The 13,512-nt window shown below is 43.4% G+C and overlaps 1 protein-coding gene across 1 annotated transcript in view; it reads right to left on the reverse strand.

Annotated features, from left to right (window-relative positions):
* CDH17 (cadherin 17) overlaps positions 1 to 13,512 on the reverse strand; it is a 202,539-nt gene that overhangs the window by 127,281 nt on the left and 61,746 nt on the right. The window contains exon 5 of the mRNA XM_030216653.1: positions 6,089 to 6,156. Coding sequence (XP_030072513.1) covers positions 6,089 to 6,130 — 42 coding nt within the window. The 5' untranslated portion in view covers positions 6,131 to 6,156. The remainder of the gene's footprint in view (positions 1 to 6,088; positions 6,157 to 13,512) is intronic.

Consider the following 13,512-nt stretch of genomic DNA (forward strand, 5'->3'; position numbering starts at 1 on the left):
TAGAGCCAGATGTTCAATGCTGGGTCATGTCCATCACCAGCATTAAATATCTAGGTATGACCAGTCTTATGCTGACCACAATATTCAGCCAAGACCCGAATAAGGGGATCTCACAGTGCCTCTATTTCCCCCGTCCCGATTCAATCCCCTGCCCAATTCAGTATTCTTCCCATCCAATCCCCCTAATTCAGCAGCCCCTTGATACTCTCCTCCCATACTAGCACCCCGCCCCCACCATGCTCCCCTACTCACCCATCCCAACCCCTTGAGAACCCTTGAGGATTTACATAGGGACCATCCCTAGTGGTGTAGTGGGAACAGGAAGGAGTGATCCCCCTCCTCTCCTGGCTCACCTGGCTCTGGGTGCAAAATGGCACCTGCTGGCCTCTGGAGGTAGTAGTAGTATTCTACTACTACTATAAATCACTTCTATAGAAGTTGTAGAATACCTCCAGAGGCCAACCTTCCATATAAGGACAAACCACAGAAGTGTAAAAAAATTTGCAGCACAAGACTGGGCGCTGTGATCTTCTGGGGCCGGACGGGATCCACCCCAGAATACTGAGGGAGCTCAGAGAGGTTCTGGCGGGTCCTCTCAAAGATTTGTTTAATAAATCCTTGGAGACGGGAGAGGTTCCGAGGGATTGGAGAACGGCGGAGGTGGTCCCTCTTCACAAAAGTAATGATAGGGAAGAAGCTGGAAACTACAGGCCGGTAAGCCTCACTTCGGTTATTGGAAAAGTAATGGAAGCCATGCTGAAGGAAAGGATAGTGAATTTACTGGAAGCCAATAAGTTGCAAGATCCGAGACAACATGGTTTCACCAAAGGGAAATCGTGCCAAATGAATCTCATTGAATTCTTTGACTGGGTGACAGGAGAATTAAATCAAGGACGTGCTATGGACGTCATCTACTTAGATTTCAGCAAGGCTTTTGACACGGTTCCCCACAGGAGGCTCTTGAATAAACTAGAAGGGCTGAAGATAGGACCCGAAGTGGTGAACTGGATTAGGAACTGGTTGACGGGCAGACGCCAGAGGGTGGTGGTAAATGGAGTTCGCTCGGAGGAGGGAAAGGTGAGTAGTGGAGTGCCTCAGGGATCGGTGCTGGGGCCCATTCTGTTCAATATATTTGTGAGTGACATTGCCGAAGGGTTACAAGGTAAAGTTTGCCTTTTTGCGGATGACACCAAGATTTCCAACAGAGTGGACACCCCGGAGGGAGTGGAAAACATGAAAAAAGATCTGAAGAAGCTGGAAGAATGGTCTAACGTTTGGCAATTAAACGTCAATGCGAAGAAATGCAAAGTGATGCACTTAGGGAGTAGAAATCCAAGGGAGGCGTATGTGTTAGGTGGGGAGAGCCTGATAGACACGGACGGGGAGAGGGATCTTGGGGTGATAGTATCTGAGGACCTGAAGGCGATGAAACAGTGCGACAAGGCGGTGGCCGTAGCGAGAAGGTTGCTAGGCTGTATAGAGAGAGGTGTGACCAGCAGAAGAAAGGAGGTTTTAATGCCCCTGTATAAGACTTTGGTGAGGCCCCACCTGGAGTATTGTGTTCAGTTTTGGAGGCCGTGCCTTGCGAAGGATGTTAAAAAAATGGAAGCGGTGCAAAGAAAAGTTACGAGGATGGTATGGGAGTTGCGTTCCAAGACGTATGAAGAGAGACTTGCTGACCTGAACATGTATACTCTGGAGGAAAGGAGGAACAGGGGTGATATGATACAGACGTTCAAATATTTGAAAGGTATTAATCCGCAAACGAATCTTTTCCGGAGATGGGAAGGCGGTAGAACGAGAGGACATGAAATGAGATTGAAGGGGGGCAGACTCAGGAAAGATGTCAGGAAGTATTTCTTCACAGAGAGGGTGGTGAACGCTTGGAATGCTCTCCCGCGGGAGGTGGTGGACATGAAAACGGTAACGGAATTCAAACATGCGTGGGATAGGCATAAAGGAATCCTGTGCAGAAGGAATGGATCCACAGAAGCTTAGCTGAAATTGGGTGGCGGGGGGAAGAGGGGTTGGTGGTTGAGAGGCTAGGATAGGGGAGGGCAGACTTATACGGGGTCTGTGCCAGAGCCGGTGATGGGAGGCGGGACTGGTGGTTGGGAGGCGGGAAATACTGCTGGACAGACTTATACGGTCTGTGCCCTGAAAAAGACAGGTACAAATCAAGGTAAGGTATACACATGAGTTTATCGTGGGCAGACTAGATGGACCGTGCAGGTCTTTTTCTGCCGTCATCTATTATGTTACTATGTTACTTTTCTCAAACTGTAATTGTTTTATTTGTTGTGGAAACCATTTTGAATGATTTAATCATGAAAATGGTATAAATACAAGGCAGAGCATGTTTTTTGACTTACAGCTTGTCAATAAAATGGGCATTACTATTATCCTTCCTATTTTTAGTGAGTTTTGTTTTTTATTTTTATTTTTTTACTTTTGTCTGTGCTCTAGTATAATCACCAGAAAGAAAAACTTTTCTGACTAGGAAGTCAACTGTAACATGAGACTATCCCTTCGTATCAGTGGCCATTTCTCTCCTTGACATATAGCCTTAATTTCATCTTGCTTTTCATGGTGGCTCGCCTACGTGATGAAATAAAGGCAGAGGCTGTCATTTAAAAGGTTCAAAGTGTAAGTTCACTATCTAGGCAACAAGCCCTCCTCTTTTCAATTAAAATCTGTCTTGAGAGTTGTAAAAATTTCAAAATCTGTGTACACACCATGAATCATACTCAGTGAGCTGATACTGAAAGGACTCATTCTCTCTCCACATTCCACCTGCCAACACATAGTCTGCTGGTAGCACAGTATTATTTTATAAGACTTGCAGCTTTTATAAGACTTCAGCCTTAGGCAATATTCAGTTTACAACTATTTTGCACTCAATACTATTTAGGTCAGCTCTATACAAGCAGTTATTTTTCTTCTAAGTCACTGTAAAAAAAATTGTGCTCTATTAAACTTAATATCATGGATATCTAACATGAGCAGCCAGAATCTTCCTGGTCCAGCTTAACCCTTTCTCCAAGCATCAAACAAGCAGGTCAGACATGGCTAATGAGTAATAAACAGGCCACAGCTTTGTAAGGCAAATGTACCAATTCCTGGCCTGTAGTAGTCCATCTCTAAACAGAAGCATTCATTTGGAGAGGGGAAGAGGAAGAGAGAAATAGGAATGCAAGCTAAAACATTGTTTTCACTCACTGTGGTTACACCTATATCAAAGGTTCCTGCCTAATAAATTTTAATTGTTAGTCAATTAGGGTAATATTCTATAGCAAGAGTACTATCTCAACAATTGCCTTCACTCAATGTACATTGAGTGAAGGCAATAATAAATTTTAATGTCTAATAAATTTCTTTCAAAACATTGTTTAGAACAAAATGCAGACCCATCGACATACAGACCCATACAGATTCCCTACGTATCTGCTTGTGCCACAGTGGCATTCTCCAGCTCTATCCTGCGGGAACAAGCCATGTCTTCATCTTATTCCAAAATCTCATACAGTCTGGTTCCATCCTTGTTTCGTTAGACAAGGGTGCGGCTACAGAGACCTTTGTACTCCATTATTCTCACTGTCTGAAACTTTTATAGAAGGCAGCTGCAGTACAGCCTCCTCCCTGAATCTCTGATGCCTATTCAGATACTGCATCTCAGCCTACTAGTTAAATAGACTAGGTTTCCTTCCTTACTAGCACAAAATGTGCACTGCTCTCCTTTTCCTGCTGCTGCCTGATCAGAATGGAAGATAACCAAAATGCATTCCCAACCTTCTGTCTACCTACTGTATCCCAATCCAGTCCCTGGTCTCCTCTACAATTCCACAGGAATTGGACAATTCTGCACGATTAAGCAAATTTTGTGGCCATTCCTACAGTCACAGATTTGTGCTAAACCAGGGACTCTGACTTTAACCAGTAATTTTCATCTTTGCAGATCTAACTGGTTAAATCTTCAAATGCCTAGTTAAAGATAAGTTATCTGGTTACCTCTAACCTGATATTCCATGGCTGAATGTTGACTCTCCTGGAGACCGCTTCAAGCAGAACCATGGAGTAGTTCAAGGATATAACATAAGAATAGCCACACTGGGTCAGACCAGAGGTCCATCTAGCCCAGTATCCTGTTTCCAACATTGGCAAATCCAGGTCATAAGTACCCGGCCAGGATTGCCAACCCCGCAGTTTTCCCGCAGGATTGGGCAGCTTTTTTCAGTTGGCCGCAGGCAATTTTCACCAGTTGCGGGTTGCGACTTTTTCAGTGATTTTGGGGAGGTCCAGCATCCGCGCAACCCACGCCAGTTCACCATGCTGTATGTCAAATTTGAAGCCAGAATGAGGCTTGGTGCATCTCAAGCCATATTATGGCTCCAAATTTGACCAATAGGAGGTGAGGTGGGTGATGAAGTAATCAGCTGATGACTCATCATCACGCTGGTCTGGACTGGGGCGAGGCACTTGGAGGCAGGCACAGCAGTAGAAAGCAGAGCAGTGCAGCTCAACACAACACAGCACAGCAGCCACATGGGAAGAGAAGCCAGAGCAAGCATGCTTGTATGGGTGGGACTCCCCCCCCCCCATCTGGCAACACCCCCCCATCTGGCAACCCCCCCCCCCCCCCCCCCCCCCACCTGGCAGAAACCCAATTAGTAGCAACATTCCATGCTACCAATCCCTGGGCAAGCAGTGGCTTCCTCCAACTCCATCTCAATAATATATGGACTTTTCTTCCAGGAACTTGTCCAAACCTTTTTTAAACCCAGATACACTAACCGCTGTTACCATATCATCTGGTAGCTTAAGGCCTTCCTTCTTTAACATTTTCATCAGAGTTTCCCAAATATGTCTTGGTGACCTCAAATTCAGTTGAGAGTGTAAATTGTTCATAATGAGTATGTGTGATGTAAGCAACTTTATCTCATGCATATTCATTGCAAATGTCCTGAACAACCCACTTGCTGTAGGTTCACAAAGACAAGCTGGAAAGCCGCCATCTATATCAATGACCTCTCTACATCTCTAAAGAACGGAGTGACAGGAGATCTTAAGTACCAGAGACCAATAAAATATAGTAGAAAGATACAGAAATAACCCAATTGTACTGACCACCACTGGCCTGATTTTAAACTTACATGCCAAAGCAGTTCGGTGCTGTAGCCCTTTACTCAACCCATGGCAATGAGTGCTATAGACCCCTAATGCATTATGATGGGGTTGTCAGAAATCCAGGACATGCAGGACGTCAGACTCGCAGAAACAGAACGAAGCCATGCACCGGAAGAAGAGGACCTCGGCTGGCGGGGGTTGGGGTCCCCCGCCAGCAAAGGTAGCTGATGGTGACAGTGGCAGGAGGGGGGATCAAGATGGTCGTCGGTGGGGGGGTCAAAGTTGTTGTTGGTGGTCGTGGTGGTGGCGGCGGGGGGAGTCAAAAATGGTGGTGGGGGGGGTCAGCGGGGCCGGGGGGGCTAAAATGTGCCCCCTCACCTCGGGCTCTGGACCCCCCTCCCGCCAAAGTCTGGCTACGTCCCTGGTTCCTAGTGCAGCAATGCTGGCAAAGCCCATTCGTTTTGAATGGGCTCCATCATCATTGTCGCGCCTGAACCTCTAGCGCGGCTTGATAAAAGAGGCCCTTGGTGAATTTCCATCCCTTTTTTTTTTTGGAACTTTATTTTATCTACAGACAGACATTATTCTTTAATATAATTCTTTCCAACATTCTGTATCTGCGTATCAGAGAAGGTATTTCTAGTATTGAAGGGTGTGGCTAGTTTTCAGCACAGCTTCCTTGTGGAAGCCAGAGCTCAAGGTAAATATACTAATAAGAGTGGGAACAACATGAAGTTTTTTTCTCTAGTTTAAATTAGGTTGGTTTAGTGTATTTCAGAGGTTGGTGACTTATTCAGGAAAAAAACTCCTTGCTCTGTGAAGCAGAGTCCAAATATGGAGATATAAGTATAAACTAAGTTGAGTTGTTATGACCCATAAATAGGTAAAAAAAATTAATCACTTGGTTTTGGATCTTACTGATGCTACCATAGTTACCATTACAGAAAAAAAAGTTGAAACTTACCAAAAGGGAAAACAGCAAGATCAGGTCACCGAGCTTAAACATCGTTTTGATTTCTTTTATTAATGCCCCTGAGAACAAACACATTATAGTTAATTGAAGTTAGCATCTGAATATATGCCTACAATGCATCCAATCTGCGAAAAAGACATATCAGCTTCTCTAAGACTGTCAGTTATGCATATTAGTTAGCATAATAATTAGCTGCTAACTGATGTTAACCAATTATTGGTTATAATTGGTGTTAATTAGAGCTAATTAGCTCCAATTAAAAATTATCCTCTGACAAAGTGGATTGAGTGGTTCTTAACCTTCCAGCATCTACCGTGTTTCTCTATTAATATTTATCCACTGGTTTTCCCAATAAGAATAATTCAATTACCCTTTCAGTTTTCCCTCAGATAATAAGTTCATCAGCTGTTTTTCATACTTAGGATCTCAGTTATTCCTTGGCAGAAAGAGGAAAATGTTATAATTGCCTGCACTGCTGAAAAGCACTTGCATCTTGTGCAGAATTTTCAACATTAAAGCATGCGCATGCTTTTACTGTAAAGTTGCAGGAAAAGTATCTTTATGCATTTCTGCCTGCCAACTTGTGCAGATATTCTTTCTGATTAAAAGTAGGTGCATGTTTTATTTTAATTCAAAAGGAGGTGCACAGTCTCAAACCCTGCTTTATCTTTCCACCTGCAAACCTCCCCACATCTCTGATAAAATTACAAAATCGATTCACATTTACCCGTTCTACACCACACAGGATTTTGTTGACTTCTATCATATCCCTCCTCAGCCATCTCTTTTCCAAGCTGAAGAGCCCTAACTTTATAAGCCTTTCTTCTTCCCCTTAACTTTCTAAGCCTTTCCTCATCCCCTTAATCATTTTGGTTGCCCTTCTTTGAACCTTTTCTAATTCCGTTATATCTTCTTTGAGATACAAATAGCACATAATACTCAAGGTGAGGTTGCACCATGGAATGATACAGAGGCATTACAGTATTCTCGGTCTTATTTATCATCCATTTCCTAATAATTCCTAGCATCCTGTTTGCTTTCTTGGCTGCCACCGCATACTGTGCAGAAGATTTCAGCGTGTAAGTTCTCAATGACACCTAGATCTTTTTCTTGGGTGCTGAATCCTAAGGTGGAGCCTAGGATTCAGGTGGAATTAGTTATCATGCACTAATTGGCACTAATTAGCAGTTGCGTGTGTAACTGACTTACACCCCTGTTCTGTAAACTGAGCACCTAACTTCTCTCATGTGCAACTGCAAAGGGAGTGTGACTAAGGGATGGTCAAGGTGAGTCATGGGTGTTCCCAAGATTTAGACACAGAGTATAGAATACTTCCATTTCTGCACCTAATGGACAGACTTTGGCAGACATAAATGCTTGCACCTAACGTTAGGTGCAAAAATGACTTAAGCTAGTATTCCATAAAGAGTTCCATGTGGAACTGCCTTGTTAGCATTCACGCTTACTGCACATCATCCCAGCACCTAATTTTGGACACCAGTTACTGAATCTGCCCCATAGCAGTGATATTCAGCCACTATGGGGGCAATTCATCACTGAGCACTCCATGTATCCATGACCCTTTACCTTTACCCTTTATTTAGGTGCCCTGATGCTGATTGGTACCAAACGTACAGTATTCTGAAAGTTACGCTTGTGAGTGGCAGCCTCACCCATTACCCACCCACGCTCACGCTTTACCCATGTGTATGCTGTCCTTGCATTCAGGGCCGTGCATAGGGTCTCTGGTGCCCCCCTCCATCTAGCAGAGCAGGAACAGAAGGGAGCAGGCAAGTAAGCCGGACCTCAGGAAAAAATAGCACTGTATGTATCCCTCATTGATAAGTCTCTGACTCTAAAGTTTAGCAATTTCATTGAAGCAAAATGTATTTTCATAACACTTCAAAGATTTCCAACTCAAAATAGGAATGCTAATTCAAAATGTGAGCAAAGTCCTCTTAGTTTCCAAAGATTCTTTTTCTAATCTCCTTTGCACCAAAGGATATAATTCAGATCAAACATTTATCTCTGATCAACTATCTCAGATCAAATATTTATTTCAGCTCAAATATTAAGGTTTCCTTGCTTACAGTCACTTAAATCTACCTAGCCTTTATATAGCTTATAGGATTTAAACACTCTTAAACTGAAATTCACCCTTTTCTATTCTTCATAAACTTCAAGTAATCCTGAAATATTCAGATCCTTTTCTCACTAGAGAAACTTCAATCTCCACCAACCTCTTTTCATTCATATTTTCTCATTTAATCAGGCACACTTTTATAATTTCAGTCAACACACACAGGAACTCACAGCTGCATGTCTCTCTTGGCCAAACCCACGGTCAGTTGCTGTCTCACTCTGTTCCCTTCCCAGCAGATTGCTAACAGAAGCTGATCATCCAATCAGAGAGCTCTATTTGAATGCAGATTAACATACAGACACTGTAATGGGAATTTTTAGTCAAAAACACTAGATAAACCCTTCGTTTTTGGATCAAACTTCACACTTTTGATCAGAGCCATGACCTAACATTAAGGCTGTAAACATTCCATCATTTTTATCCATAAATATGCAAATGAGAACCTCCCAAAAACGGACTAATTTGCATATGATTTAAACAAATCTGAGCATATGACAACCAAGTACAGACTCCCAGCACCTGAATTCTGCAATTAGATTGAATGCAAATACTTTTAAAACTTATTTTTAGCACTTTTAAAATTTCAGGTTCACTTTAATTTGAATGCTGTTCAAGCTCTGAAGCTCACCCTGAGTGAGGAGTTATCCCCAAACCAAAGCATATATTGCAATCTGGTTGCATTTTCTTAAATAATTTGAAGAGCCAGCCTGCCTGCCTCAGTGAATACGGCTGCCTTGCTTTCACTTCTGGTTTGCCATGAAAAGGAGGGCAGGGGAGATAGAAGAATCGCAACTTCAGGTAAAAGATTTTGCAAGTGAGCGGAAGGCAGGGACGGCAGGGCAGTGGCACCCCTCGAAGGCAGGCGCCCCCCTGCCTTGCTTACCCCACTTACTGCATTGGCACGGCCCTGCTTGCATTTATGTACTATGCCACTTGATGCATGCCCTTTCAGAATAGCACTTAAGTGCCTTGCTAGCACTTTCACAGGTACATAAGAACTTAAGAATAGCCATACTAGGTCAGACCAATGTTTCATCTTGCCCAGTATCCTGCTTCCAGCAGTGATCAATCCAGGTCACAAGTACCTGGCAGAAACCCAAATAGTAGCAACGTTCCATGCTACCAATCCCAGGGACAGCAGTAGCTTTTCAGATTTACATCTCAATAGGAAACTATGGACTTTTCCTCCAAGAACTTGTTCAAACCTTTAACCGCTGTTGCCACATCCTCTGATAATGAGTTGCAGAGCTTAACTATTCTTTGAATGTAAAACATATTTCCTTCTATTTGTTTTAAAAGTAATACCATTGAGTGTCCCCTAGGTTTTGTACTTTTAAAAACAATAAACAATTGATTCACATTTACCTGTTCTATACATTCAAGTTTTTATAGATTACATTACATTATACTGGACTTATATCCCACTAATATCATAAATAGTTCCAAGCGGGTTACATATTAAATAAGAATGAACCACATGTTCAGTTGTTCTTATGTTACATATTAACCAGCTAAGTACAGTAAAGATAAAAGAACACCAACTAAAGACCAGTTTCGATGCGTTGAAATACTTCTGAAATAAAAAAAAGTCTTAAGTGACTTCCTAAAATATAAATAATTTCCTATCAATCAAAGTTCTAATGGTAAGGAGTTCCAAAATGATACTGCCTTAAAAGAAATAAAAGTAAACAATAATCCCTTAAATCTAACATTATGTACTGACGGAAAGTGCAGTAGACGTGATTATCCTCTTAAACGATCAGACTTACAACAGGTGGAAGGGGCCTCACTCTGCAATATCCTAAAAACAAGAGTCCCAAGTTTAAACTGCATCCTCAACTCCACTGGCAGCCAGTGCAAATCAAACAAAAATGGAAGATAGGACCTGAAGTGGTGAAATGGATTAGGAACTGGTTGACGGACAGACGCCAGAGGGTGGTAGTAAATGGAATTCGCTTGGAGGAGGGAAAGGTGAGTAGTGGAGTGCCTCATGGATTGGTGCTGGGACGGATTCTGTTCAATATATTTGTGAGTGACATTGCTGAAGGGTTAGAAGGTAAAGTTTGCCTTTTTGCGGATGATACAAAGATTTGTAACAGAGTGGACACCCGGGAGAGAGTGGAAAACATGAAAAAGGATTTGCGGAAGCTAGAAGAATGGTCTAGGGTTTGGCAATTAAAATTCAATGCAAAGAAATGCAAAGTGATGCACTTAGGGAGTAGAAATCCACAGGAGACGTATGTGTTAGGCGGTGAGAGTCTGATAGGTACCGACGGGGAGAGGGATCTTGGGGTGATAGTATCTGAGGATCTGAAGGCGACGAAACAGTGTGACAAGACGGTGGCTGTAAGTAGAAGGTTACTAGGCTGTATAGAGAGGGGAGTGACCAGCAGAAGAAAAGAGGTTTTAATGCCCCTGTATAAGTCGTTGGTGAGGCCCCACCTGGAGTATTGTGTTCAGTTCTGGAGGCCGTATCTTGCTAAGGATGTAAAAAGAATTGAAGCGGTGCAAAGAAAAGCTACGAGAATGGTATGGGATTTGCATTACAAGACGTATGAGAAGAGACTTGCGGACCTGAACATGTATACCCTGGAGGAAAGGAGAAACAGGGGTGATATGATACAGACGTTCAAATATCTGAAAGGTATTAATCCGCAAATGAACCTTTTCCGTAGATGGGAAGGCGGTAGAACTAGAGGACATGATATAAGATTGAAGGGGGCAGACTCAAGAAAAATGTCAGGAAGTATTTTTTCACGGAGAGAGTGGTGGATGCTTGGAATGCTCTCCCACGGGAGGGGGTGGAAAGGAAAACGGTAACGGAATTCAAACATGTGTGGGATAAACATAAAGGAATCCTGTTCCGAGGGAATGGATCCTCAGAAGCTTAGCCGAGATTGGGTGGCAGAGCCAGTGGTGGGAGGCGGGGATAGTGCTGGGCAGACTTGTACGGTTTGTACCCTGCAAATGACAGCTGCAAATCAAGGTAAGGTATACACAAAAAGTAGCACATATGAGTTTATCTTGTTGGGCAGACTGGATGGACCGTGCAGGTCTTTTTCTGCCGTCATCTCCTATGTTACTATGTTATTACTGAATCAAGTCTATTCAGAGCATAAATCAGCCTGGCTCTCCTTAGCTGTCTCTTTTCCAAGCTGAAGAGCCATAAGCCTTTTCTCACCCCCTTAATCAGTGATGGCACTACTGGAGCGGTATCTCCCCCTTCCTTCCACCACCCTCTTCCCCAAATTTACCTTTTTCCATGCCAGCGAAGGCAGCGATTCCCATATGCTGCCCTGCTGCAGGCACCAGCCTCTTCTCTTTACTGCAGTCCGCCTCTCTGATGTAACTTCCTGTTTCCTCAGAGGTGGGCCACAGCAGTACAGAAGAGGCCGGTGCTAGTAGCAGGGCAGCGTATGGAAATCACTGCCGCCGCCAGCTTTTAGAAAATGGAAAAAGAAAGTAAACTCAGGGAAAAGGTGGAGGAAGAAAGGGGAGAGATTCCAGACCTTGGCCAGATACGGCCTCCAAAACTGAACACAATACTCCAAGTGGGGCCTCACCGACGACTTGTAGAGGGGGCATCAACACCTCCTTTCTTCTGCTGGTTATACCCCTCTCTATGCAGCCTAGCATCCTTCTAGCCACGGCCGTTGCCTTGTCACATTGTTTCTTCGCCTTCATATCCTCTGACACCAACACCCCAAGGTCTCGCTCCTGAGTCAAGCTTACTTATCTCTCCCCTCCTATTCGGTATCTCTCTTTTCGGTTTCTACACACCAAATGCATCACTCTGCACTTCTTGGCATTAAATTTTAACTAACATCAAAATAAGAAACCGTTATGAAAATGTAAAAAAAAAATTTATCTATTTTTTAATATGCTGTGCCAGTGAATATATTCAAATAATGAATAATGAGTGCTCAGTAAAATGCAAGTTGCTCAGGCTGGACTACTGAATTGCAACAGGCAGAACCCAACATCATGGCACTCAGCCCTACCTACCAACCACCCACAAGCCTTTTCTAATGATGGACACTCCTTAACTCTATAACCATAATAAAAAGTGCATCTCTGATAGCGAAAACTGGCACTTAGCTTGGGGCTGGATTCACTTGTGCTTTCAAACCACTGTCAGGTACTGCTCAGTAGAGCAGCGGAGCACTGTTGATAGGTGATCGTGCTCGTGATAGAAGTGAAAATGAATAAAACATTCAAAAAGATTCTTCGTAGCTACTCCTTCTTAACTCATAACCATGTTGTTATCTCTCATGCTCTGTGGTTCTCTCTCGTTCTCAACACAACGTGTGTTTCGTTGTTTGTAGCATTATCAGGAGAACTTAGTTGTACGAGGGCCACACTCCCTCTGGATAATGTCACTCTACAAGGAGGGATGACTGTCTCTTGCAGGACCAAATTTTAACTGCCAGACCCTTGACCATTTTTCTAACTATTGGAAATCCCTTCTCAAAGTTTCTACTCCCTCCAGGGTATCCACTTTATTGGCTATCTTTGTGTCATCCGCAAAAAGGCAAACCTTTCCTTCCAACCCTTCTGCAATATCTCTCACAAATATATTAAACAAAATGGGCCCCAGCACCGACCCCTGAGGAAACCCACTGCTCACCATCCTTTCCTCCGAGCGGATTCCATTTACCACTATCTTCTACCACCTGTCGGTCAACCAGTTTTCTATCCAGTTCACCACTTTCAGTCCTAAGTTCAGCCCTTTCAGCTTATTCATGAGTCTTCTGTGAGGAACAGTATCAAAGGCTTTGCTGAAATCCAAGTAGATTACATCTAGCGCATGGCCTTCATCCATTTTTTTTCACCCAGTCAAAGAAGTCAATAAGATTCGTTTGGCAGGATTTTCCTTTGGTAAAGCCATGTTGCCTCAGGTCCTGTAACCCGTTGTCTTCTAGAAAGTTAACTATCCTTTCTTTCAGCAGCGACTCCATTATTTTTCCTACCACCGACGTGAGACTTACCGGTCTGTAGTTTCCCATTTCTTCCCTGTCTCCACTTTTGTGAAGAGGGACCACATCCGCTCATCTCCAATCTCACGGAATCTCTCCCGTCTCTAAAGATCTATTAAATAAATCTTTAAGAGGTCCTGCCAGGACCTCCCTGAACTCCCTCAGTATCCTGGGATGTATCCCATCCAGCCCCATAGATTTGTCCACCTTCAGATTCTCCAGCTGTTTCTAAACTCTTTCTTCTGTAAACGGCGCAGTATCCACTCCATTCCCAAATATTCATTCAGCAGCCAACC

Source organism: Microcaecilia unicolor, chromosome 1, assembly GCF_901765095.1.
Source record: "Microcaecilia unicolor chromosome 1, aMicUni1.1, whole genome shotgun sequence".
NCBI lineage: Eukaryota > Metazoa > Chordata > Amphibia > Gymnophiona > Siphonopidae > Microcaecilia > Microcaecilia unicolor.